Source organism: Salmo salar, chromosome ssa05 (genome assembly GCF_905237065.1).
Source record: "Salmo salar chromosome ssa05, Ssal_v3.1, whole genome shotgun sequence".
In the NCBI taxonomy this organism is placed as follows: domain Eukaryota; kingdom Metazoa; phylum Chordata; class Actinopteri; order Salmoniformes; family Salmonidae; genus Salmo; species Salmo salar.
The window spans coordinates 73,984,220-74,011,016 of NC_059446.1; the positions used below are offsets into that span (position 1 = coordinate 73,984,220).

General features: G+C 43.5%; 2 protein-coding genes across 4 annotated transcripts in view; one reads left to right on the top strand and one right to left on the bottom strand.

Annotated features, from left to right (window-relative positions):
• Positions 1-136: 136 nt before the first annotated feature.
• The window catches only part of LOC106573824 (Fc receptor-like A), a 30,396-nt gene continuing 3,735 nt past the window's right edge, over positions 137-26,797 (bottom strand). Inside the window, exons 8-9 of one of the 2 annotated variants that reach the window (XR_006769973.1) lie at positions 3,999-4,089; positions 137-172 (exon numbers count right to left, since the gene is read on the bottom strand). The gene's annotated coding sequence lies outside the window, so the exon portion shown is untranslated. Of the gene's footprint in view, positions 173-3,998; positions 4,090-19,961; positions 24,013-26,797 lie in introns of those variants that run through there. The other variant, XM_014149213.2, reaches the window with a different exon arrangement.
• LOC106605804 (urotensin-2 receptor-like) lies at positions 7,714-11,730 on the top strand. Of its 2 annotated transcripts, XM_014201750.2 has the most exons (3): positions 7,714-7,987; positions 8,984-9,065; positions 9,734-11,730. In XM_014201750.2, the coding sequence occupies exon 3, from the start codon at positions 9,833-9,835 to the stop codon at positions 10,979-10,981; it is 1,149 nt and encodes a 382-aa protein (XP_014057225.1). In that variant the 5' UTR covers positions 7,714-7,987; positions 8,984-9,065; positions 9,734-9,832; the 3' UTR covers positions 10,982-11,730. The 2 variants fall into 2 exon arrangements, with proteins under 2 accessions (XP_014057225.1, XP_014057224.1); XM_014201749.2 differs by lacking the exon at positions 8,984-9,065.

Sequence of the window (26,797 nt, forward strand, 5' to 3'; positions counted from 1 at the left end):
ACATCATTGTGAAACATTCCATTAGCATTTCACTTCTTTCTTATGAACATTTTATCAACTAGTCTGAAATATTAGGCTACTAGGGTTCTTACTTTGCGTTTTGGTGTACTGAAAAATACTCTGATGTCCGTCTTTTTTCTGCCATTTTTCTGCCATTTTTCTACCTGGTTGGCTACACACACACAGTATGTAGGTTATTTACAGTAGGAGATGGGCTTCTATCATCTTATCTTCTATCATTCTATATGGGCTTTGATCTAAAAGGTAGCTAGCAAATGTGAAACGGATTGCAGTGACAAGAGTTGACAGCTGTATGAGTTCACCATTTACACAACATATGCTGCAACCTTTTGTAATTTTAATAGTTTGTTTCATATTGGCTGGCTTCTAACAATAGCTGAATTTGCAAAGCTAGCGAGCACCAATTCAGTGGTGTTTGCTATAATCTTTGCTACCCGGGTTAAATAAAGGTGAAATAAAATATATAAATAAAAGTTCCCTTGCGACAATTTAGCTTTTGCAACGAGACCATTAAATATATTTAAAACAATGGTAGAAGACAGTGTAGTTCTGTTCAGTTTATCGCTAACCTTATCACAGGGACTTTGAAGCACTAACTTACATGCATGCTGATCTTGGAATAAATTGACGATAGCAAAGATTCCATCTTTGACTACGCCACATAAATGGAATAGGTACTAGCTAGCTTAATAGTTCATATTTGCGCGCTAGCTCTGCATATTCAGCTAGTGTGTGTGCGCGATTGACTGGATTAACCTCACATCAGTTACGTGCATTGAGTGCCTTTCAGACAGTAGATACGACCTCTACGTTACCTAGCAAGCTAAGGAACTGGCAGTGGATCAAACCATTGTGAGGCAAAGGGTGGGGGGGTCTTTTGAAACTTAAAAACGCGCTATTAAGTGTCTATAATCAGCACAATTGCTTTCATTGCGTATTATTAATATTATTTAAATTACATAGTTATGTTTCAGTGATATATTGGGGGGGACAAATCATATTTTTCCCAGGATGGGAGGGTCGTGTCCCCCCCTGTCCCCTCCGGGATTTCCGCCCCTGGATCAGCACAGCAACGAGAGAGAGAAAGGAGGCATGGTTTTATGAAACAGTTCAATTCAGTGGCATAGACAGAAATTCGTTGGTGGGTGACCCCCCCCAAAAAATGTTTTACACATTTTGCCATGAGGCTGAGAGAAAATGTCTAATTTCCTGCAATTTAAGCTAAAATATAGGTGTGTTAACTGTGATAAAGGCACTGGATTATGAGCTGTCTTGTTTGCTAAATAAACAAATGACATAGGCAATGGCATGGTGCATATACCCATAGAAGCACAGTGACATATGCTTCAATGCAGTCATACTTGTGGCATATTGGGGTTGTGGCTTTCAGTTAGTTATTTTTGGCAACTCTTACTGTGAGAGTGAATGTCATTACAGTTCATCAAATATGACTAACCCAGTGCACTGCTTGCTATGAATTATATCTGATGGCATTTGCATGTTTAAGTCAAAAGACAAAGAATGTCCCGTTTGGAACACTGACAAGTAAACACCATCCTTTATTTTTTTCATCTCAATCTGATTGGATGGGCCTGTCTCCCAGCGGGTGGCCTGCACCCACCCAGGCCCACCCGTACCTATCGCCTGGTTCAATTAAAAGATACATCCCATCATTCAGAACATGCTTCCCCTAAAGATCTGTAATTGGCATTTCCAGCCCAAGGGCAGGCTATGCTTTTTTTATAGGGTGTTTGTATGGGTAGAGTAGAGGGAGGGTGCTTTAGCAACACATAACCACCAGAGAGCAGATGTCAGCCATTTTTGCAATCATCAGCAAAGTGCTTGCAGCAACCAAGGAGTTTTGGGCTTATTTAAATTTTTTACTCCTTTTTCTCCCCAATTGGTAGTTACAGTCTTGTCCCATCGCTACAACTCCCGTACGGACTCGGGAGAGCTGGCCAGCTGCAACACAGCCTGGGATCGAACCCGGGTCTGTAGTGACGCCTAAAGCACTGCGATGCAGTGCCTTAGACCACTGCGCCACTTGAAAGGTCGAGGTTTGGGATTTAGATTATGCATGATCGTATAAACTACCTAACAGGGAATCTAAGCACTATTTCCCTCTGCCTTGGGAGAAAATGCCATTTATTTGACCATTTTCATGTAGCTTTCCTCTCTGGGCTTGTTTCAGAGTATAAGGGTTTCTTTTTTGTGATTGTCAAGTGATTTGACACTAAATATATCGCATCCTACACCAATACTATTATTATTACATAACTATTACATTAACATGATCATAATAGATAGTTAAACTACAGTTACATTGAATAAATGCTTTATAACCCTCTCAGCATCTTGGAGAAAGAAGACAAGACGGATATGTCCAATAGTTCCACTGATCTGCTCATCACAGTGATGGAGACCATCTCCCTCCTCTGCAGTAAGACCTTGGCTGCAGAGATAAGATTCCACATGGGCTCACTAAAATTCTGATCTGGGACAAAGAGAGATTCAGGCCCAGTAACAGTTTCCAGATTTGTCATGGTCACAGAATGTCCAAATCAAATGCTCCAGGATTCAGGAGGAGGAGGAGAGACCATCTTGGTTCAATCTGTGGCTTTGAGGTTCTCTAGACTTCACTGCCTGTCAAAAGAGACTAGAAACGACGTCATATATAAGTGATTCAGAGGCGCAGGTTAAACTGTTCCTCCCTTAGAGCAGCCATTAGCAGTTCATATGACTCCTGTGGGATGCCACATCCAACACGATCTCACAAACCCACTGCTATGATGTTCGTCCAAAAGACACAAACATCGATTTGCAAGGCTGCAGTCAAACGTCCAATACTGCTGTCAACCTTTCCTCAGAGACTGGCCACATCACTGTTACTCTGACTAAATGGGAGAGTAGCAATTGAGGGGGGAAAAGGACTACCAATATGGAGGTAACTCTTCCTGTGCCATAAAGATCTACACCTATTGGCAGAGGCCAGTCTCGCTGAAAAAAATATCGGCATCTGTTGTGCTGGTAAATGACAACACAATAAAGCCAAAACAACCCTTGCTCTGTGGATTAGTGAAAGTGAAACATCTTGTTTAGAGTCCTACATAGGCCTGTGCAGGGAGGGGGATCAATAACTCATCGCGAGTGTGGCTAATCAGTCGGAAGAAAAAACCGTTTGTCACGCAGAAAAGATGTCCGCCCATTTAATTATTAGTATGGGAAGCTGGCCAACCGGTGGGCAATTTGTCAGTCAGTCGCTGAGAAACAGGAAGAAATTAATTAACATAATGAAGGTATAGCGCAAGGACAGCACGAGAAGCCGGAGGTGATTACTTGGTGTATTTTCATTTCTGTCATGAGAGGCTACTAAAGTTACATCCCTTGTAACTACCGCTCACAGATGCTGATATAAAGAAAAAGAAAAAACTGTTTTTCCAAGGAGAGTGTGTGTGTGATTTCAAGCTCAGTTATGTTTTTATAGTCATAACCTCTGGAACTCCCAGCAGTAGCCTACAAAGACACGTCAGAAGGATTGTGGGTCACATGGAAGGCTTCACACCTGACTTACATGAAGCTACACAACACTGGATGAATTACATCCATCAGACACACGTGACTTACATCTGCCTACACAACACTGGATGAATTACATCAGACACACGTGACTTACATCTGGCTACACAACACTGGATGAATTACATACATCAGACACACGTGACTTACATCTGCCTACACAACACTGGATGAATTACATACATCAGACACACGTGACTTACATCTGGCTACACAACACTGGATGAATTACATACATCAGACACACACCTGACTTACATCAGAACAATACGGATGACTGTTGGCTGTCATGAAATACTGAAATATAATGTCTGTTGTCGTTATCATGGTCATGACAGCGTAGTACCACTGTGACAGCTGCCTCAAGGATATGGTTCATACCTTGGCATATTACAATTTACCTCTGTCATCCAAGGGTTTAGACCAGCCTGGTTCTCTATGTGATGTCCATCTCGAAGCGACAGCTAGATTCAGGTCCCTTCCAGACACAACCTAAAACAACATAAATGTAACGTTATAGAGCATAGATGTGATCATCACAACAATGGTCAGGAGGAGAATGAAGACCCTGGTTTGGGGTCAGTTTCAATGATGAAAGAAGTAGATAATAGTTTAGAAAATAAGAAATGATAGAATTGATCTGGACACATCTCTGAAGTCACATCTCTGAATGAGGTTATTCTTCGTCCCTCAAATGTTCATTGAAACAACTGTAGAGTAGGTTAAGATGCCGCAGTCATAGCTCAAGTGCATGTAATTAGAGATTACACCAGACAGAACTGTCATGTGAACAGAGATTGATGGGCTGGATGTGTACCACAGAAGAAAACACGCCACATACCATCTCAGATTACCTTCCCTTCTCATCCCTCTCTCGTCTCCCCTTCTCCCCTCTTTCCCACAATTTGTCGTTCTCAATTTTCTCCTCATTTGTCTGAGTCAACATTGACCCTTAAATTCTCTCACCTAACTATTTCCATACCCCTTCATCTCTATCTTTCTGTCTCTCTCTGTCCACCTGAGAGCCCAAGCAGTGAGCACCCAGAGCTCACTGCTCTCTCCCGTCTTTGGACTTTCCTTCTACCTTTCTTCATCCCTGTCTATATACACTGTATCTCTATTTCAATCCATTGTTCTGTCTGTATAGGAGCAAGCCTATGTCCCTGTACCCCTACTAGCCCCTCTCCCTCCTAGCCCCTCTCCCTCCAGCTTCTCCCACCCCTAGCCCCTCTCCCTCCTAGCCCCTCTCCCTCCAGCTTCTCCCACCCCTAGCCCCTCTCCCTCCTAGCCCCTCTCCCTCCAGCTTCTCCCACCCCTAGCCCCTCTCCCTCCTAGCCCCTCTCCCTCCAGCTTCTCCCCCCCCAGCCCCTCTCCCCCTTAGCCTCTCTTCCCCCTAACCCTCTCCTCCTTCCTTGGCATGCCCGTGCCAGGTATTTGTTGAAATTCCTCACACCCTGCGGGGCTAGGTATGTCCCCCCACCCTCCCCCTCTCTACTTCTCGTCTTTATGACCTGTCTCAGTCTGTCTTGTGTTCTCTTGCTAACACATGTACGGGACATCAAGACCAGACCTCAGCATTGTTATCACATACAGTAGTCATGCTAAGAGGCGTACAGTGCACAGGTTAAAACTCAATAAGTACCACACACAACCAGGTCAATGTGGCTGAGTTGCTAGGGGCATAGTGGTGCTGGCAGACCCAAGATGGTGGTTCCAATTCCTGCACACAAGCCTGAATGTGAGTTAGAAGTTTCTTCTATGCTTAATGACCAAATCACTGCTATTTGAACTTGTTTCTGACATGCCGTACTGTAATTCAGAATTCAGACATCCCACCACCATATAAAGCTGTGTGTGTGCATTTTAGAGGGAGGCTGTGTGTGTGTGTGTGAGAGAGAGAGAGAGAGAGAGAGAGAGAGAGAGAGAGAGAGAGAGAGAGAGAGAGAGAGAGAGAGAGAGAGAGAGAGAGAGAGAGAGAGAGAGAGAGAGAGAGAGAGAATCTGTGTGTGTAGTATTGACATTGGGCTGAAGTTGAAGTGCGTTAGTTATTGCAGCGCTCCCCGAAATGACAGCAAATAACGACGTCTCACTGGTGTGTCAGCACGTCTGTCCGTCTGCCTCCTGTCCTGTTCTGGTCTGGTCTGTTTCACTGGAAAGCCTCATGAGTCACACATTTTACTGGAAGATACTGGAACTAACATGCATATCAAGACCAGTGTGTATGTGTAATCTAGCTACTTATTCAATATACAGTATGTTGCTGATTGTAGTTCTGTCTGGTGGATTGGCTGGTGCAATTGAGGATTGATTCCTTTTGGGGTCGATAAAGTTACATTTTTACATTTGAATCATTTAGCAGATGCTCTTATCCAGAGCGATTAGGATTATGGGCCTTGCTGAAGGGCACATCAACAGAATTTTCCCACCTTGTTGGCACTGTGATTCGAACCAGCAACCTTTCCGTTACTCGCCCAACTCTCTAACCGCTAGGCTGCCTGCCGCCCTTCACCTTATAGTATTCAGTCCCAATTGAGTGATTGACTTTGTAATTGAAGAAACACACGAGTGTAAATTTCACTGAAAGACTATTCTCGTGCGTCATCGTGATTCTTACTGGAAGGTGCATGTCCAGTAAACCCTAGTAACGTAATGTCTGTAATGAAGAATGCACAATTTAGTTCATTCATAGCAACAATGTTTGTACAATATGTATTGTACTCTAGTCTAGTGTACTCACCATTGGTTTTGTTCTTGTGTTGTTCATTTTTGTGTCATGTTGTTATAAAGTAATTAAGCCTACTGTTTATTGCACTGGCAGGAGAAATATTGCATAATTCATTTCAAAGTGATTCACTGATTCACAGTGAAAATCATTAGTATGTCTTGACCTAGGCGATGCTGTATTTTTTATTTACATTTTATTTAACCTTTATTTAACTAGGCAAGTCAATTAAGAACAAATTCTTATTTTACAATGACGGTATACCCTGGCCAAACACTCCCTTAACCCGGGCGACGCAGGGCCAATTGTGCACCGCCCTATGGGACATTTCAGTATTTGTAGTAATATAACATCCTATATAAAATAAAATAGATTTTTATTTCAGTAAAGGGTTCTTAAGATAAATATTTATTTGGCTTTAAAAGGGATGTTCTTGATCTCTTAATTGAAAGGTTGGTATTATTTTTACCCTCCAACAGTAATCTTTTTGCTGAGTCATCTCATCAAAATGCCAGATCCCAGCTTTTCCTCCTCTTGGAATCACAGCTGAGACCAAAGCATCCAGCTGATATGAATCTATAATTATATACTTTATGGAGGACTTTTAACATTTACACATCATGGTAATACATCCCTGACTTAATAACATCTGCAATGTACTGCAGTCGGATTTTCAGATTCCATTTATGGTCAAATGCTTGAATTTTGTGGGGAAATCTTTCCAGGACGTTTATCTGGACCTGGCTCAAAAATATTGAACCTATTATATCAAAATATTGAATTTTCACATGCATGATCATGCAACCACAATGTTCAACCCTCCCATTTTCTTTCCAGCTAATACAACTAATCTAAAAACGCACATAGTAACACAAGAAAGCCCAATTCAAGTGTAAAGGAGCCCATTATTTTTAACATAATATATAATGTTATGTTAGGCTGTAAATACAGAACACTTCATATGAACCTAAAGTATTGAAAGACACACTCATTCAAGCAAGCAATGTTACATTTCCAAATGGATTCATTATTTCAATTTAGAATAGAATAAATATTATCTAGATATGCATTAGGTAAGCTTGAAGAGTGTCCAAACTTTCACCATTTGACAATAACCATTTACTGTAAGTACTTGATTATAGGCTGCATGAATGACAGCTATAATAGTTACTTTAACCACGACCTTTAATAACTGACTAATATAACCAGATGTCCAATATAATAAATAAAACAAACCACAACAAATGTTCAGCCAAAGTATGGAACTCTATGTGCCACCAATATATGAGTGATGGCTGAAAGACCTCTCTCTCTCTCCCTTTCTCTCTCTCTACGCTGTGAGCGCATCTGTTTCTCCCCCTTCCCCTCCCGTGGACTCGTAGACACACCAGAGACTGGGCCGAGGGGGCGAGAGCCACACTATGAGGAGGGAGAGGAGAGGAAACATAGCATAGCGAGGCACAAAGTTAGGAGGAACAGCTTTAGATCCACCAACCATCACCTGTCTGACAACGAATAAAGAATTGAGGATATCTATTTTTTTCTATAGACAAAAACTGGACCAACTACAGGCCTATGTGGATTTTTTAATGGAAACTGAATCGGACATTCAGAAAAATTAAATGGATGATGATGTTATTTGCAACTATCGGAATTGGATTGAATAAGGTAAAGACAACTCAACAGATTATATAGCCTACTTCAAAAAGGTGTATTTGTTGTCTCGGCTAGAGCAGTCTGTAATAAAGAGCTCTGGTCTTGGATATCCACTTCTGTGGAAGAATTGTCTAATGCTGTCTAATACGCTACCTATTCATCTGACCATTTAGCCTAAATTATTATTATCAATAATTAACAAGTCATCATTAGGCCTACTCTACTCTTCAGTCAGTCATTTCAGATATGTTTATGTCACTGTGTTTACCGTAGGCCTAGGCCTGTTTGTCAAACATTTTATTAAATTCAAACGTAATTTATATTCTCTGACAAAATGTTATATTTGGAGCTTGCACAAATATTTTCACAAAATAATACCTGTCACCTACATTTAGAAGGCATAGCCTATTCGTTTTAGATTATGATATGGTAGCCTTGGCCTAATATTTTTAGAAAGCAAAATTAGGCTAAAATATTACATATCTAAGTAACAATCTAAGGAAAGAAACCTCCAGTAAAAATGCAACAGTCTGAATGAAATGTCCATTTGTTAGAGATATTAACAGAGATGTTATTTTAAGGGACACGTTAAACCCGGTGGGGCATGGGCCACAGCGGGAGTTCGGCATGCCCTCCACAGTTCAACAGTAGCTCTTAACCCCGGTCCTGGCGGAGCCAACATGTGTCATAGGCTTTTTTCTGCACTCCAGTTTTACCCCCTCGATCTGCTTTGACGTTACCGCGTACAATTACAATTACAATCACTACAATTACCACTACACCGAGAGCTATAAGTTAGGTTGGATAGGTTATTTTGATTCACCTATGGGAAACCACGTTGCAAACAAGTCTATACTTGTGTGTTTATAACCATTATTAACTTATTATAATTAGCCTAATGTAGATATCGCAATGTTTTGTTTAATGAAACAGTGGGTTTCAAACCTCATTTTATGCCCTAATAAATCACCGATTGCCAAACAAAACATGATATTTTATTGCCTACAGCATGGGTTCTCTCTGTCTCCTGCCTTGCTCTTCCTATCCCCAGCCACCGCGGTGTAGCAAGCCGATGGAATTTCATAAACTGGTGAGGAATATGTTCTGTTAAGTAAAAAATGTGGTGACAGCTTGACGCCGGAGTCTCTGCATTCTCGTGCCCCCGGTGCGCAAATGTGCACGTAGACATAAATCTGGAAAGGGCCGAAAAACGCGTCAGCTTGCTTGCCTCATGTTCAACTTCATGAGGCGCGCGGTGAACATTTGTATGCGTCGGTTCCACATTTCGTTGCCATGAAATTGTTGCCCACAACCAGCGGTGCGACCTTAACAGGAGTGCAGGGGGTTCATCAGTACATTTATCACCTACAATTGGCTCTACACCCCTACACAGAAAAGCCAGTGTGAAAAAAGCACTATAGACATATCTAGAATTGAAGCTTTGCCAATACAACGACTTCTGTGATGATGCCTTTCTAAATTGCCTGTTACTGGGACTACTACACAAATACAATACATTGACAGAACATTAATCCATATGCCAAAAACAAAATGGCCAAAAAGAGGCAGAATACAGTTGTGTGGCAAATCATTAAATGCTGTAGATGCTTTTCAGAAGGCCATTTTCTGTGTTTCAATGCTAATACATATAACTTTCTCCTCTCCCATTTCCCTTTCTCAACCATGTTCCCCATCTCCTATGCCCCCCCCACACTCTTACCATTGTCCACCACCAAAACCCTCCCATCCACCATCCAGCCAAGTGGAATCAAGAGAATAGTTCCTCTCCCTCTGACATTTATATAAACCCAGCTAACCTCCACACCACCACCATTACAGAAGTCTCAACTAAAAAGTATGGATTTCTCTAGCTCCCTGCCTCCCTCACATTCTCCATTATACACCTCCCCCTTCATCCCCAACTCCTCCTTCCCCTCCGCCTCTCCATACATCTCTCCTTCCCCCAGCCTGGCCTCAACCGCTCTCTTCTGCTTCCTCCTGTCCCTCCTGGCTCTCCTGGGCATTGGGGGGAACCTCTACACCATGGGTCTCCTCATCAGACGCAGGAGAGGCAGAAGGAGGCGAGGATGTTCTAGCTGCTGTTTAGGAGGGAGAGGAGTACCGTTACCATCCTGCCTCTCCTCCTCTCCTCCCTCCCTCTCCCCTTCCTCCTCTCCCACCTCCTCCTCCACCTCCCTCCATCTCCAGGTGCTGAGTCTGGCTCTGGCGGACCTCCTCTACCTCTTCACGGCTCCCTTCATCGTGTACGACAGCCTGGCGGCTGACTGGGCGTTTGGGGAGCTGGGCTGTCGCCTCCTCTTCAGCCTGGACCTGATCACCCTGCACGCCTCCATCTACACCCTCACCGCCATGAGTCTGGACCGCTATCGGGCTGTAGCCAACCCCCTGGCCACCTCGTCCTCCCCCTCCTCTGGGCTGCTCCGTGTGGGCCTAGCCTGGGGCCTGGCGGTGGCCCTCAGCCTGCCCATGATGATCACCCTCCACCTGGAGGACGGAGATGAGGGACAGCTGTGTGTCCCTGCCTGGGACGAGCAGAGCTCCAAAGTCTATATGAGCGTGCTGTTCTGTACCAGTATGATAGGGCCGGGGCTGGCCATCGGGGCGCTGTATGCTACTCTGGGCCGTCTCTACTGGGTGTCCCAGACCCGGCCCTGGGCCAGTGGTAGTGGGGGTAGCATGTCCTACCCTCCGCGGGCCCCAAGGCCCAAGGTCCTGCTCCTCATCCTGGGGATAGTCCTGGCCTTCTGGGCCTGTTTCTTGCCCTTCTGGGTGTGGCAGCTGCTGCCGCTATACCGGCCCGACATGCTGCGGACAGTACCGGTGGGTACCCAGGTGACGGTGAACAGGATCCTAACGGGGCTGACGTATGGGAACTCTTGCGTGAACCCATTCTTCTACACGCTGCTCACAGGGGGGAAACAACGGAGGAACAGGCAGACACCGACGTCAGCGAATCAGCTCTGCCGCAAGAGCAGTCCGCAGTAGTGTTCGTGACAACACACAGTCCGGTATAATAGACTGCTCTGGGGGCTGGTGGGGGGCTGCTTACAAACTGTCCGATTCAAACACCCCATCTCCCCCTGAAATATCAAAGGGCATTTCACTGTGTGATTGTTACTCCATAAGAACTGTACCAAAGACAGCACCTTGTATGCACGTTTGTGACTGGACCATATTTCCTATTTGGAGATTAAAAATGTGATGGCTGAGCGAAAATACCAAAGCTTCAACACTTGAGAAATATCTCATTGATTGTATGAATTCACAAGAACACATCCACATACGGGCCATGAGTGGAGTATGACAACAGGGAAGCAGTGTTTGAGTTATGTTATCATTTAGGGGGCTTTAGTGGTCCCGTGCATTTCCAGTAAAATGACAACGCACTTCTATCAGTCTGGAATGCCATCAAAGAAAATGTTTTGCTTTTGAACAGCCACTGATTGTCACTGGCCATGACATATTTGGAGATTTTTCTTTAAAAAGTTGTTTATTGACACAGAGAATGATGTTTGAAGGGGTAGAGAGGACCTCGTGTCATGGACTCTTAAAGTTTGATATGCACCCCTAAAGTCAGACCTTTTTTTATTAGCAATACCTGCATGTTGGGTTTGGACTTTTATTTTGTAATGAACTCTGCAATGCTTTGCATGGTGACGATGACGCCTGTATTTATATCCAGTTTGGTGTGTATAATCAGATATAATATATCAAATAAAAACATGCTTTATATACTAGAGTCTATGTCACAAGTTTTTTGTTCCCTAGAGGAGAGGATGTTCCTCCTGACCCCTCAGAAAAGAACACAACATAACTGAAAATACAGATCTCATACCCACGGTTTTATGGTATTTATGACAATAGCAGACGAGGGGAGAGAGAGAGAGAGAGATGGCCAGAGAGAGAGAGACAGTGAGAAAAAGAGGGATGGCCAGAGAGAGTGAGCAAAGAGATGTAGAGGGAAGGAGGGGGACAGAAGGCGAGAAGAAGGAGCGACAGAAAAAGAGAGAAAAAAGCAGAGAAGGATAGGCCAGTTTGCACTCATACTTTTATTTGTGTGTCTGTGTCAGCGTGTCTGTGAGTCTCTCAGGTCTTCCCCTTCCCTGTGTGTGTTCGTTGGGCAGTCTCTCTCTGTGTGTCTCCTTGTAGCAACGGCGTGTCTGTCTGTGTCTGACTCAAACACTGACTGTACTGTACACCCAACAAAACCCTGTGGCTCTTTGATGCAGATGAGCAAATATTGTTGTTTGACAGAGAGGAGTGAGGTTGGGGGGGATATGGGGCTGGGTGGTGGGAGGGTTAGGGGCTGGGTGGTGGAGGTGGAGGTGTACATATGTGAAGGAGTTTGTTTAGAAGTATTGCGTGGGTGCATTTAAGAGAGGGGAGAAGAACAATGGACTTGTTTATGCATGTCACGCTACTAATCTGTGGGAATAGAGGACAGGTGTGTGTAATGAAAGTTCCGGATGGTTCCGTGACAGTAACGCCCCCCCCCGACGTGCTGCACTAGCAGCACAACGACGCCGGCCTCGAGGACGATCACAGGACTCGATGCAGCTGCCGAAGTTGCGTCGTCGTGAGACAGGCCAGTTGTCGCTGCCAAAGCTGCGGCGGCGTCAGACGGACCAGTAGCGTCAGATGGACCCGTTATGGCAACGTCGGACGGTCCAGTTGTGGCTGCTGAAGTGGCGTCGTCGGACGGACCCGTTACATTTCGCTACACTTGCATTAACACCTGCTAACCATGTGTATGTGACAAATAAATTTGATTTTGATTTATGGCGTCGTCGGATGGCCCATTTGCAGCTGCCGAAGTTTCAACCCTGTGTTTTGTTACGTGTTTGTTTGGTCTTCGTCCCCGTGCCCTTACACAGCACGCCGTAATTTGGGCTTAATAAAAAAACCTATTACGCATTCCTGCACCTGTCTCCCGAATCTCTTCATACCAACGTGACAATGCAGGGCTAGAAAAATGGAGGTAATCAAACTAAATTATATAGAGATACCATGTAGCATACCTTTTAAATATACAGTGCATTCGAAAAGTATTCAAACCCCTTGACTTTTTCGAACATTATGTTACATTACAGCCTTATTCTGAACTTGATAAAAATGTAAAAATCTTCATCAATCTACACACAATACCATATAATGACAAAGCAAAAACATTTTTTTATACATTTTTGCCAATTTATTAAAAAAAAACAGAAATATCACATTTACATAAGTATTCAGACTCTTTAGTCAGTACTTTGTTGAAGCACCTTTGGAAGAGATTACAGCCTCGAGTCTTCTTGGGTATGACACTAAAAGCTTGGCACACATGTATTTGAGGAGTTTCTTACATTATTTTCTGCAGATCCTCTCAAGCTCTGTAGGTTGGATGAGGAGCGTTGCTGCACAGCCATTGTCAGGTCTCTCCAGAGATGTTGAATCGGGTTCAAGTCCGGTCTCTGGCTGGGCCACTCAAGGATATTCAGAGACTTGTCCCAAAGCCACTCCAGCGTTTTCTTGGCTGTGTGTTTAGGGTCGCTGTCCTGTTGGAAGGTGAACCTTCACCCCAGTCTGAGGTCCTGAGTGCTCTGGAGCAGGTTTTCATCAAGGAGCTCTCTGTACTTTGCTCCGTTCATCTTTCCCTCGATCCTGACTAGTCTCCCAGTCCCTGCCGCTGAAAAACACCCCCAAAGCATGATGCTGCCACCACCATGCTTCATCGTAGGGATGGTGCTAGGTTTCCTCCAGATGTGACGCTAAGCATTCAGGCCAAAGAGTTCAATCTTGGTTTCATCAGACCAGTGACTCATGGTCTGAGTCTTTAGGTGCCTTTTGGCAAACTCCAAGTGGGTTTTCATGTGCCTTTTACTGAGGAGTGGCTTCCTTCTGGCCACTCTACCATAAAGGTTGGTGGAGTGCTGCAGAGATGGTTGTCCTTCTGGAAGGTTTTCCCATCTCCACAGAGGAACTCTGGAGCTCTGTCAGAGTGACCATTGGGTTCTTGGTCACCTCCCTGACCAAGGCCCTTCTCCCCAGATTGCTCAGTTTGGCCAGACGGCCAGCTCTACTCTAAGCTTACTCTAAACTTCTTCCATTTAAGAATGATGGAGGCCACTGTGTTCTTGGGGACCTTCAACACTGCAGACATTTTTTGGTACCCTCCCTTCCCCAGACCTGTGCTTCGACAGAATCCTGTCTTGGAGCTCTATGGACAATTCCTTCGACCTCATGGCTTGGTTTTTGCTGACATGCACTGTCAACTGTGGGACCTTATATAAACAGGTGTGTGCCTTTCCAAATCATGTCCAATCAATTGAATTTACCACAGGTGGCCTCCAATCAAGTGGTAGAAACATCTCAAGGACGATCAATGGAAAAAGGATGCACCTGAGCTCAATTTCGAGTCTCATAGCAATGGGTTTGAATACTTTTGTTTTTATTTGTAATACATTTGCAAACATTTCGAAAAACCTGTTTCGCTTTGTAGTTATGGGGTATTGTGTGTAGATTCAAGAGGATTTTTTTTTATTTCATCCATTTTAGAAAAAGGCTGTAACGTAACAAAATGTGAGTCAAGGGGTCTGAATACTTTCTGAATGCACTGTATGTAATAATTGACATGTTTAAAACTGATTCCACTCGTCCCAAACTATTCTAATAATCTCATTATTTGATTCAATACAAAGTTTAGTCATAACATCCGATTGAAATAATATAATATAAATATAAATTTCTATCAGTTATATCACCATACTATGGTTCTGTCCTCTGTATGATGTGACCATTAACTCCAGAGTTAAAGAAACAGAAGGACACTTTATTCAATCCCAGTCCCTCAGAGATATTATCCTTTAGATGCATGGCTGAGGGTCAACACAGATCCATCAAGTAGGGTTTTAAATGTAATTGCAGAAGGTAAAAGGCCTGTCTAATATTACATTACTGATGAATGATGTTTTTCCTCTGTTCATTCAAATCATGTGGCATTCAAGGACATAAGGGAGTGGTTGAAATGTACACAATTGTTACCCGGAGGAAAATCGGGGATGGTTGTACTTTTTCAAGGGGAGGGTTTAATATTTGTTTTATTTAGTCCAGGGGAGGGTCATGTAATTTGTAATCAATTAAATGTCATATTGCTGTGTTTGAGAATTAGTTGCTTATTATATCTCGATGTGTGCCCGATACTGCCTTTCATACCTGATTCTCTGCTGGGCGCGCAATAGAGTGCGCCTAGTGTGGTCTCAATCAAATGATCCATACCCTATACTATCGGCTATATGAAGCGCATGCTCTGAGAATCACAGGGCAAAGTTACAGTGCCTTCAGAAAGTAGTCATACCCCTTGACTTATTCCACATTTTGTTGTGTTACAACCTGAATTCAAAATGGGTTAAAATAGATTGTTTACTTTCACCCATCTACATACAATGCCCCATTATGACAAAGTGAAAACATGTTTTTAGACATTTTTGCCAATTAATTGAAAATGAAATACAGAAATCTCATTTAGATAAGTATTCCCACTCCTGAGAAAATACTTTGTAGAAGCACCTTTGTCAGTGATTACAGCTGTGAGTCTAACTGGGTAAGTCTCTAAGAGCTTTGCATACCTGGATTGTACAACATTCGCCCATTATTCTTTTCAATATTCTTCAAGCTCTGTAAAATTGGTTGTTGATCATCGTGAGACAACCATTTTCAAGTCTTGCCATAGATTTTCAAGTAGATTTAAGTCAAAACTGTAAATCGGTCACTGAGAAACATTCCATCTTCTTGGTAAGCAACTCCAGTGTAGATTTGGCCTTGTGTTTTAGGTTATTGTCCTGCTGAAAGGTCAATTCATTTCCAGGTTGTGGTGGATGTCACACCCTGATCTGTTTCACCTGCCTTTGTGATTGTCTCCACCCCCTCCAGGTGTCGCTTATTTTCCCTGGTGTATTTATCCCTGTGTTTCCTGTCTCTCTGTGCCAGTTTGTCTTGTATGTCTTTCAAGTCAACCAGTGTGTTTTCCCGTTCTCCTGCTTCTATTCTGTTTTTGCTAGTCCTCCTGGTTTTGACCCTTGCCTGTTTTCTGGATTCCATACCCGCCTGCCTGACCTCGAGCCTGCCTGTCCCTCTGTACCTCCTGGACTTTGAACTGGTTTTGACCTTTTGCCTGTCCACGTCCATTCTCTTGCCTACCCCTTTTGGATTGTTTAATAAATATCAAAGACTCAAACCATCTGCCTCCCGTGTCTGCATCTGTATGTGTGGGGTACAGAAATGAGGTAGTCATTCAAAAATCATGTCAAACACTATTATTCCATGCAACTTATTATGTGACTTGTTAAGCACATTTTTATTCCTGAACTTATTTAGGCTTGCCTTAACAAAGGGGTTGAAAACTTAAAGGCACAAGACATGTCAGCTTTTTATTTGAATTCATTTGTAAACATTTAGAAACATATAATTCCACTTTGACATTATAGGGTATTTTTTTAATACAGGCTGTAACACATGTAGAAAAACTCAAGGGGTGTCAATACTTTCTGAAGGCACTTTCTAAGAAAATGTACTTCCATCCTGTGTTTTGTGCTGCTGGGATGGTGCAAAACTAGGCTATACTGTATTACACACAGCAATGGATAGGCTATTCCAATCATGAGCCCTGGCCTGCCCTGCTCTTGCTGATGTAGACATAAAGCCTTTTGTGCTGTCTAACCAATGGCTGTGATGTGTACAGTGGCACTTCAGGAGGCGAGTCAAAGGCTTTTTCCTGAAAAAATGTCATTTGTAAAAAAATAAATGCAATATCTGTGCGCGCGGACTAGGCCTACTGATGTTCTGTTCCGTTTAGGAGGGAGAGCGCTAAGACGAGAAGGAGGACCAGAGTTAAGCTTGCTACAGCTATAATTTATTTTAAATGAAAACAAAATATACTGCTCAAAAAAATAAAGGGAACACTTAAACAACACAATGTAACTCCAAGTCAATCACACTTCTGTGAAATCAAACTGTCCACTTAGGAAGCAACACTGATTGACAATAAATTTCACATGCTGTTGTGCAAATAGAAAAGACAACAGGTGGAAATTATAGGCAATTAGCAAGACACCCCCAATAAAGGAGTGGTTCTGCAGGTGGTAACCACAGACTACTTCTCAGTTCCTATGCTTCCTGGCTGATGTTTTGGTCACTTTTGAATGCTGGCGGTGCTTTCACTCTAGCGGTAGCATGAGACGGAGTCTACAACCCACACAAGTGGCTCAGGTAGTGCAGCTCATCCAGGATGGCACATCAATGTGAGCTGTGGCAAGAAGGTTTGCTGTGTCTGTCAGCGTAGTGTCCAGAGCATGGAGGCGCTACCAGGAGACAGGCCAGTACATCAGGAGACGTGGAGGAGGCCGTAGGAGGGCAACAACCCGGCAGCAGGACCGCTACCTCCGCCTTTGTGCAAGGAGGAGCAGGAGGAGCACTGCCAGAGCCCTGCAAAATGACCTCCAGCAGGCCACAAATGTGCATGTGTCTGCTCAAACGGTCAGAAACAGACTCCATGAGGGTGGTATGAGGGCCCGACGTCCACAGGTGGGGGTTGTGCTTACAGCCCAACACCGTGCAGGACGTTTGGCATTTGCCAGAGAACACCAAGATTGGCAAATTCGCCACTGGCGCCCTGTGCTCTTCACAGATGAAAGCAGGTTCACACTGAGCACATGTGACAGACGTGACAGAGTCTGGAGACGCCGTGGAGAACGTTCTGCTGCCTGTAACATCCTCCAGCATGACCGGTTTGGCGGTGGGTCAGTCATGGTGTGGGGTGGCTTTTCTTTGGGGGGCCGCACAACCCTCCATGTGCTCGCCAGAGGTAGCCTGACTGCCATTAGGTACCGAGATGAGATCCTCAGACCCCTTGTGAGACCATATGCTGGTGTGGTTGGCCCTGGGTTCCTCCTAATGCAAGACAATGCTAGACCTCATGTGGCTGGAGTGTGTCAGCAGTTCCTGCAAGAGGAAGGCATTGATGCTATGGACTGGCCCGCCCGTTCCCCAGACCTGAATCCAATTGAGCACATCTGGGACATCATGTCTCGCTCCATCCACCAACGCCACGTTGCACCACAGACTGTCCAGGAGTTGGCGGATGCTTTAGTCCAGGTCTGGGAGGAGATCCCTCAGGAGACCATCCGCCACCTCATCAGGAGCATGCCCAGGCATTGTAGGGAGGTCATACAGGCACGTGGAGGCCACACACACTACTGAGCCTCATTTTGACTTGTTTTAAGGACATTACATCAAAGTTGGATCAGCCTGTAGTGTGGTTTTCCACTTTAATTTTGAGTGTGACTCCAAATCCAGACCTCCATGGGTTGATAAATTGGATTTCCATTGATTATTTTTGTGTGATTTTGTTGTCAGCACATTCAACTATGTAAAGAAAAAAGTATTTAATAAGATTATTTCATTCATTCAGATCTAGGATGTGTTATTTTAGTGTTCCCTTTATTTTTTTGAGCAGTGTATTTTGTTGCCCATAGTGAAGCTATTTGTCAGAGCTATTGACCTCACAATAAGCCAGATTTCACTAATTTACATACATTACTATGAAGTGGCGGCATGGACAGTGCATGGGTGTTGAAATGCTAATTCGAGAAGGCCTAATTAATTTTAACAGTCTTGATTTTAATTTGACTTTAGGCTATTAACAACAAGAAGGCTTTGTGTTGGAGCCTATTTCTTCCTATTCAAGAAATAAGAGGTATGTCTACCTGTTTGATAGACAAAATTAGTCTACAATCCATAGATTTTATCAGCCAATTTTTTCAGGCACCATGCACTCCTTAAATATCTGTGTCAGTAAAGGGCTTGATGTGTTAAGTTAAAACCAGTGCTCGAGTTGAGGGGGTATGTGAGGGTATTGTGACTTTTGTTAAAGGATCCGCCCCTTTTTTTCAATTTTCGCCTAAAATGACTTACCCAAATCTAACTGCCTGTAGCTCAGGCCCTGAAGCAAGGACATGCATATTCTTGGTACCATTTGAAAGGAAACATTTTGAAGTTTGTGGAAATGTAAAAGGAATGTAGGAGAATAACACAATAGATCTAGTAAAAGATAATACAAAGAAAAAAAACAACCGTTCTTTTGTATTTTTTTGTACTATCATCTTTGAAATGCAAGAGAAAGGCCATAATGTATTATTCCAGCACAGGTGCAATTTAGATTTTGGCCACTAGATGGCAGCAGTGTAAGTGCAAAGTTTTAGACTGATCCAATGAACCATTGCATTTCTGTTCAGAATATTGTGTCAAGACTGCCCAAATGTGCCTAATTTGTTTATTAATAACTTTGTTCAAAATTGTGCACTCTCCTCAAACAATAGCATGGTGTTCTTTTACTGTAATAGCTACTGTAAATTGGACAGTGCAGTTAGATTAACAAGAATTTAAGCTTTCTGACAATATCAGATATGTCTATGTCCTGGGAAATGTTCTTGTTACGTACAACCTCATACTAATCGCATTAGCCTACGTTAGCTCAACCGTTCTGTGGACGGGACACTGATCCCGAAGAAGTTTTAAAGAAAATAGCTAAAGCATAGGCCTACCTCTTGTTAGCTTTTGTGGACCTTATTATATACAGCGATCTATAACAATACTTTAGTTTGCAATACTTTAAGCTTTAAACAAACTGTAAAATGCCGGGGAAAGTCGTGACTATGATGCATATGGGATATCTTTGGTTTGTCTCTACGACATTCAGAGGATGCACTACAACCTATTGCTGAGGAGACAAAAATGTTACTTTGAAGTAATGTGTAATTCTGTCACTATCAATTAACGTCTAAAATGTCAACAGGCTATTAAATAATACACTAACTCTAAATCAGTCAGGAGCAAGCTGGGTAGCCTAAGAAATAAAAATATTTAGGCTATATTATTATTATTTATTTGACCTTTATTTAACCAGGGGAAACCCATTGAGACCAGGGTCTCATTTTGAAGGTTGCCCTGGGAACAATAAATCAACATAATCAGAATCAAAACACAATCAATTTACAATTTCACATTTCAACAAATCAAATTCTAAAGCAGCAGATAAAATTACACATCAATCAAAACAAGTAAATTTCTCCTTCACCACATTCCTCATGAAATTCCCAACCTGACCCTTCGAGACCAGAGAGTCAAGCCTCAAAGTGGGCTGCATGTCATTCCATGCGCTAAGGGCACAATAACTAAAAGGCAATCTTCCCGAACTCTGTGGAGACCAGAGGAACCGCTAGAACTATCCAGTCTTGAGAGCGAATCTGGTGGCTTTATTTCCAATTAAGAAGTGAGGTAGCTAGGGAGTTTCTGGAGAACTGTTTTATATACAAATAGCAGCCAATGTTGGTCCCTTTTGGTAGTCAGAGACTCTCAGCCAACAGAATTACATAAAAGGCAATGATGTGTACGAAAATATTGTCCAGTGATCTAGCTAAAGCCACCATTTAAGAAATCAATTGTGAAGCATTTGTGACATGCTACAGGCTGGCAGGAGAGCTCAGCATTTCAACAACAGCACTTTAACAACATGCCTATACATTTTGCATTTAGGCTATATACAATTACTTTATTACTTAGAATTAAATAATAATGAAATGAAAAATGTCTTATTAGGCTATAGAGTCATTCTACAATGGCTTTGAATTCATTTTTGAAACTTGAGTTTGGCCAGTCTTTGGTTTGAGGGTCTGCGGTGAGCCATGCATGCCTAGTTTGTTAATGTAACCTAACAGACGTTCTTATATTCCCATGCCCTAATCACAGTCAACACAAATCTATTTTGTGATAACAATATCATGGAATAAAATAGAATACATTTGTAAAAGTGCATATACTGTAGGCCTACCTGATGATATGCAGGTGGCTGCTGTGTTAAAAAACAAATGTATTTTTCTAGAATTCATGTTTGATCAGATACTTCAGATGTAACTGGTTCTGTCACGTTCCATTTTTACAGTTGATGGACAACTTTAGCTCTGTTCCAAACTTAGACTATCCTCTTTTATAAAAGTCTAGTTTCTCAGACCGCAAATAAGATGATAGATTCATGCCGTGCTTTAATTAGAATGGAGATCTTTTCACCCCTACCCTTGTCAGCGGTGGTCTCCGAATCACAACTTTCTGGCCCTTTGCCATGTAATGCTGACAAAACATAAAACAGTTTCTAAAACTGCCTCTAAGGCTCTGGTCTGTCCTAGGAGTGAGGGTAAACGGTAGGCATGTTCTCTGCTATCCACTTTGCTTTAATTGTTATTATGGGTATAGTGGAGGGTCACTTGTTTTCTTTTTACATGTTCAGGGAGGGTCGGGTAAAAATATATTTTACTGAAGGAGGGCCATCCATTTTCAGGTCCGATTTTCTCCAGTTATCATTCATTATAAATGACGTACAGTCCCTAAAAGTTCTCTCGGTTAGTATTCAGAAAGGCCTAAATGTAACTTAGTGAAGGGGAATCTCAAATCCGCAGAGAGAGTGGACCTACACAGGGGGTAAGGAGGGAGCTGGTAAGTCCTGTAACTAAGAGACATATTGGTAACACCTGATCCCTAAAACACTGATGATGAGAAACATTGGTGAGCAGTAGCTCGTTGGATTGGTTGGCTGATGGGAAAACGCCCTTTTCCATGGTACTTATCAACATACACAGCAACAACACCCTCTGGAGACATCCAAAACCAATTAAAGTTTGTTTTGACAGATCACTATCCACGATAAGTCTCCAATAATTATGTGATGTCAACAAATTACGCATTCACTGTGAAAATTCTTGTGGACTTCAGAACTGTTCTCGCCATCTGAATGTGCGTCCTGGCCGTTCTGTCTGTATGGTTGGGAGCCTCTCCTGAAGTCTCGGGTTTTGCCGCCATGTGTTTCCATTTACCTTCGTTACCTCGGAGCGTGACGTTCCCACCGCAGTTATTACCCAACGCCCTGTGTGGTCACTCCGTGGGGGGGGGGGGCTTCTTCTGTGAAAATGCAATAGCCATCCACCTTGAGACCCTTACTGTCACAGACAACTAGTCGGTCTCAGAGACCTTCTTAGTCCAACTGGGCTCTCGGACTAGACGTTATAGTAGAGATACAGCATATTTGACAGACAGAGATGCTGTACAAAGAAAAACATATTGGCATGCTCTTGGGACGAATGTAGGGTTCATGTGGGAATGTGCTCCATGGATCCCAAACTTACAGCAAAATGACAGAAATGGAGGGTTAAACTGAAGCTCATCCAAAACAGACATTTCACTCCATTTTCGCCATTGGGGATTTGACAGTACTGGCAGTGGAGTTGGTCGTTGAATATTGCCCGTCTCAGGCATATTGGAAGGCCTTGGTGTATTCTCATACTCCATATATCAGATGATTAAGTTATCCCTCACGTCTGCTGGGATGACTGAGTGTTTGATAAACTTCAAACACATTGTGTTTACTCAACCCAACCAAACCGGCGGAAAATATTGCCTCAGTCGGAGGCTTAGCCAATCCATAAACTGTGGGTTTGTGTTGGTAGTAACCAGCGCCTGCAGGTCGGGTCCAACCATAACTTCTACTCTCCACAGAAACTTCTTATTTCACCCCGAGACGGGTGTCTTCGCCCTCCTATCCTCTCGTCCGCAGGGAGAGCAAGAAGACAAATATTTTCTTTCAGGAGCGTCGCTCTGTTACCTGAGAGTTTCATAAATCCAGCACAAGTCTATTTCCTGGAACTGTTGAGTGTCTTTCCATCCCCTCGCCCCTCCGCCCCACCCTCCAGACCCTTCTCTCAGCCAGTGTTTGGGCCTGGAGCAGGTGCCCCTCCCCTGGGCAGCCTGCTCAGGAAAGGCCCCTGCTGTGCAGACGAGACTGGGCCGCAGCCCGGGCCAAGCTCATGCTGTGAGGGGTATAAGAGGCTCCCTTCTATCCAGACACACACAAAAAAGATTTGCCTTCCACTCCTCCTCTCTCGCTCTGTTTCTCTCCAAAAATGCAATCTTCCCATCTGTTTTCCCTCTCTCAAATCACTCTCTTTCTCTACTTCGCAAGTCTCTCTGTTTCCCTCTCTCTGCCTCCCTGTCCCTTCTCTCACCCCATATAACTTTATAAAGGTTACAGACTGAAGCACGTCCATCAATCCTGGAAAATTATGAAAAACATGACTACTAAAAAAAGGTTTAACTCTTTACTCAAGCTATCATAATAAGCAGTAAGAGTTACTGTAGTTACTCATGTCCTGTAGTTACTCATGTCCTGTAGTTACTCATGTCCTGTAGGCCAAGCTGTGTGAGTTACTCATGTCCTGTAGTTACTCATGTCCTGTAGGCCAAGCTGAGTGAGTTACTCATGTCCTGTAGTTACTCATGTCCTGTAGTTACTCATGTCCTGTAGGCCAAGCTGAGTGAGTTACTCATGTCCTGTAGGCCAAGCTGTGTGAGTTACTCATGTCCTGTAGTTACTCATGTCCTGTAGGCCAAGCTGTGCGAGTTCCTCATGTCCTGTAGACCAAGCTGTGTGAGTTCCTCATGTCCTGTAGGCCAAGCTGAGTGAGTTACTCATGTCCTGTAGGCCAAGCTGTGTGAGTTACTCATGTCCTGTAGGCCAAGCTGTGTGAGTTACTCATGTCCTGTAGGCCAAGCTGTGTGAGTTACTCATGTCCTGTAGGCCAAGCTGTGTGAGTTACTCATGTCCTGTAGGCCAAGCTGTGTGTGTTACTCATGTCCTGTAGGCCAAGCTGAGTGAGTTACTCATGTCCTGTAGGCCAAGCTGTGTGAGTTACTCATGTCCTGTAGGCCAAGCTGTGTGAGTTACTCATGTCCTGTAGGCCAAGCTGTGTGAGTTACTCATGTCCTGTAGGCCAAGCTGTGTGAGTTACTCATGTCCTGTAGGCCAAGCTGTGTGAGTTACTCATGTCCTGTAGGCCAAGCTGTGTGACTTACTCATGTCCTGTAGGCCAAGCTGTGTGACTTACTCATGTCCTGTAGGCCAAGCTGTGTGAGTTACTCATGTCCTGTAGGCCAAGCTGTGTGAGCAAAGAAACTGAATTTATTGACTCCCTGAAGCATCACAACTGGTCACAACTGACACATGGTTACTTACTACATCATTTAATATGGTAACAACATTTATCAAAGTATTAGGGTAGGGTTTATTTTAGCGAATGCAATCGAAAACCTGTTCAAAACTCCCCTACTCGTAATTGCTGGTTTGACAGCAAACACTCAAACCAGGGAACAGACAGAGTCTCTTTGTTCACCGAATGGCACCCCCACCATGAGGAACCCTCCTCCCCGCCACGTCCCCTGTCTTCACACTTCTGTGTCAGCCGCCAACATCAGGCGAGACCCAGGCTTGCGTGCCTTGAAGGCTGGAGGTTACATAAACCTACATAGGCACTGCAGTTCGCACATGGGCTCTTACTAGTAAAGACTGTAAATATGGCATGTCTCTCCATCCTTCTCCAGGGCTGGACATTAACGCTTGTAAAAAAATATATATATTTTAAAAAGTTGGACAAGAATATAGATTTGAATTGTCCGAATGGACAAGTAAAACAATCACACAAAAAACAATGCAACATAAAACAATTACAATTGGATTAGAGTTGGATCATTGTCCCCCCTGAATGCAATGTATTGCTGTTCTCCCAATTTCTGCAGACTGCATCGAGTAGGATTGTATTGAATTGACAGGTAGGAGCAGTCTTTCAATCATCCCGGGTTGATAGCTTTTGAGATCAAAGCAAAGAGCTGTGTAGCCGTGTGTGCACGTGTTGATATTCGGTGCTAATTAGTGAGTTATTTACACAGTTAACGCAGATTTTGGTCAACAAACAGGGTTTGTACAGTCATGAAAATCCTGGAAAAGTCATGGTGTGCGCATCACCTGCATGTGTGCCAGTGTGAGTCGCCCAGAGTGAGTGGGTGGGTGGGTGGGTGGGTAGGCAGGTAGGTAGGTAGGTAGGTAGGTAGGTCGGTCGGTAGGTAGGTCGGTCGATAGATAGATGAGACATTGCAACAGGTAGGCCTAGCCTATAAAATAATGATAGACTAATTATATAACTACATAACAACTAACTACATATCGTGTAGCCTGGCTAGTAATCTCGGCAGTTAACTATTTAATATTATCATGTATTAACGTCACCGGTACTCAAACTGCAAATGACCGACAAGCAGTTGATGAACTGGTGCCTTAAAGCTGGAATCCGTAATGCTGTGTGACGCTCCTCAGCTTATCAACAAAAATGATAGTAACGGTGGAAGGGCGGCCATTGGAGCCGTTTCCCCCTCCTGCAGATTCCATCTTCAATAAACTAATGCTACATACTCTGGTTGTAAAACCGGCTCTACAACGCTGAATATTGGGAGCTGAAAAATAAATCTGACACTGTTGGAAAGCTGGAATTCCCCTCTGTTCAACATTGGCTATGTCATTCTGACAACTTTAAAATATATTCTTAGAATAGCCTAGTTGACAAATATCTCCCATGCTGTCAATAGATCTCCACTGAAACCTGAATATTTTAGCCTTATAAGGTTATAGATAAACATGTCTTAGTTAGTTACCTTGCTTTGAATTAGCCTAATAAATCCATTTGATCCCTGATTCACTGAATGAGTAAATTATTTTATAAAGAAATAAAAAGTATTTGGTTGTAATTATAGGCTTAATGCTGCAATTTTTTATAGGCTGTGAAGGATGGCCAACCATCCTCCAGGAGAGCCCTAAAGATGGAATCCGCAATAGGGGCAAACTGTGCCACTGGCCACCCCACCACAGCTGTTATTGTTTTGTTGCTGAGCTGAGGAGCATCGAGCAGCATTGTTAAAAAAAAATAATCTGAATGATCTGTACATTTTAGGGCTCTTCTATCAGGGAGGGAGTGTTTGCGCTAACTTCTTCTGTCGTTGTAATATCGAAGGACAAGTGGCTAAAATGTTTTATGTCAAGCAGCATATCCCTCCGTCTCTCCCTCTTTCCATGTCTCTGCCCATAAACAGTCCTCCCTTGTCAAGTTGGGCATCAAAGCTCCCCTGACCTCTGACCTATTGACACTTAGCTCATCTGAACCCCATTCCCGAACTTACACTTCAAAATAAACTCAGCAAAAAAAGAAACGTCCTCTCACTGTCAACTGCGTTTATTTTCAGCAAACTTAACGTGTAAATATTTGTATAAACATAACAAGATTCAACAACTGAGACATAAACTGAACAAGTCCCACAGACATGTGACTAACAGAAATGGAATAATGTGTCCCTGAACAAAGGGGGGGTCAAAATCAAAAGTATTAGTCAGTATCTGGTGTGGCCACCAGCTGCATTAAGTACTGCAGTGCATCTCCTCCTCATGGACTGCACCAGATTTGCCAGTTCTTGCTGTGAGATGTTACCCCACTCTTCCACCAAGGCACCTGCAAGTTCCCAGACATTTCTGGGGGGAATGGCCCTAGCCCTCACCATCTGATCCAACAGGACCCAGACGTGCTCAATGGGATTGAGATCCGGGCTTTTCGCTGGCAGAACACTGACATTCCTGTCTTGCAGGAAATCACGCACAGAATGAGCAGTATGGCTGGTGGAATTGTCATGCTGGAGGGTCACGTCAGGATGAGCCTGCAGGAAGGGTACCACATGAGGGAGGAGGATGTTTTCCCTGTAAAGCACAGCGTTGAGATTGCCTGCAATGACAACAAGGTCAGTCCGATGATGTTGTGACACACCGCCCCAGACCATGACGGACCCTCCACCTCCAAATCGATCCCGCTCCAGAGTACAGGCCTTCGACGATAAACGTGGATCAGA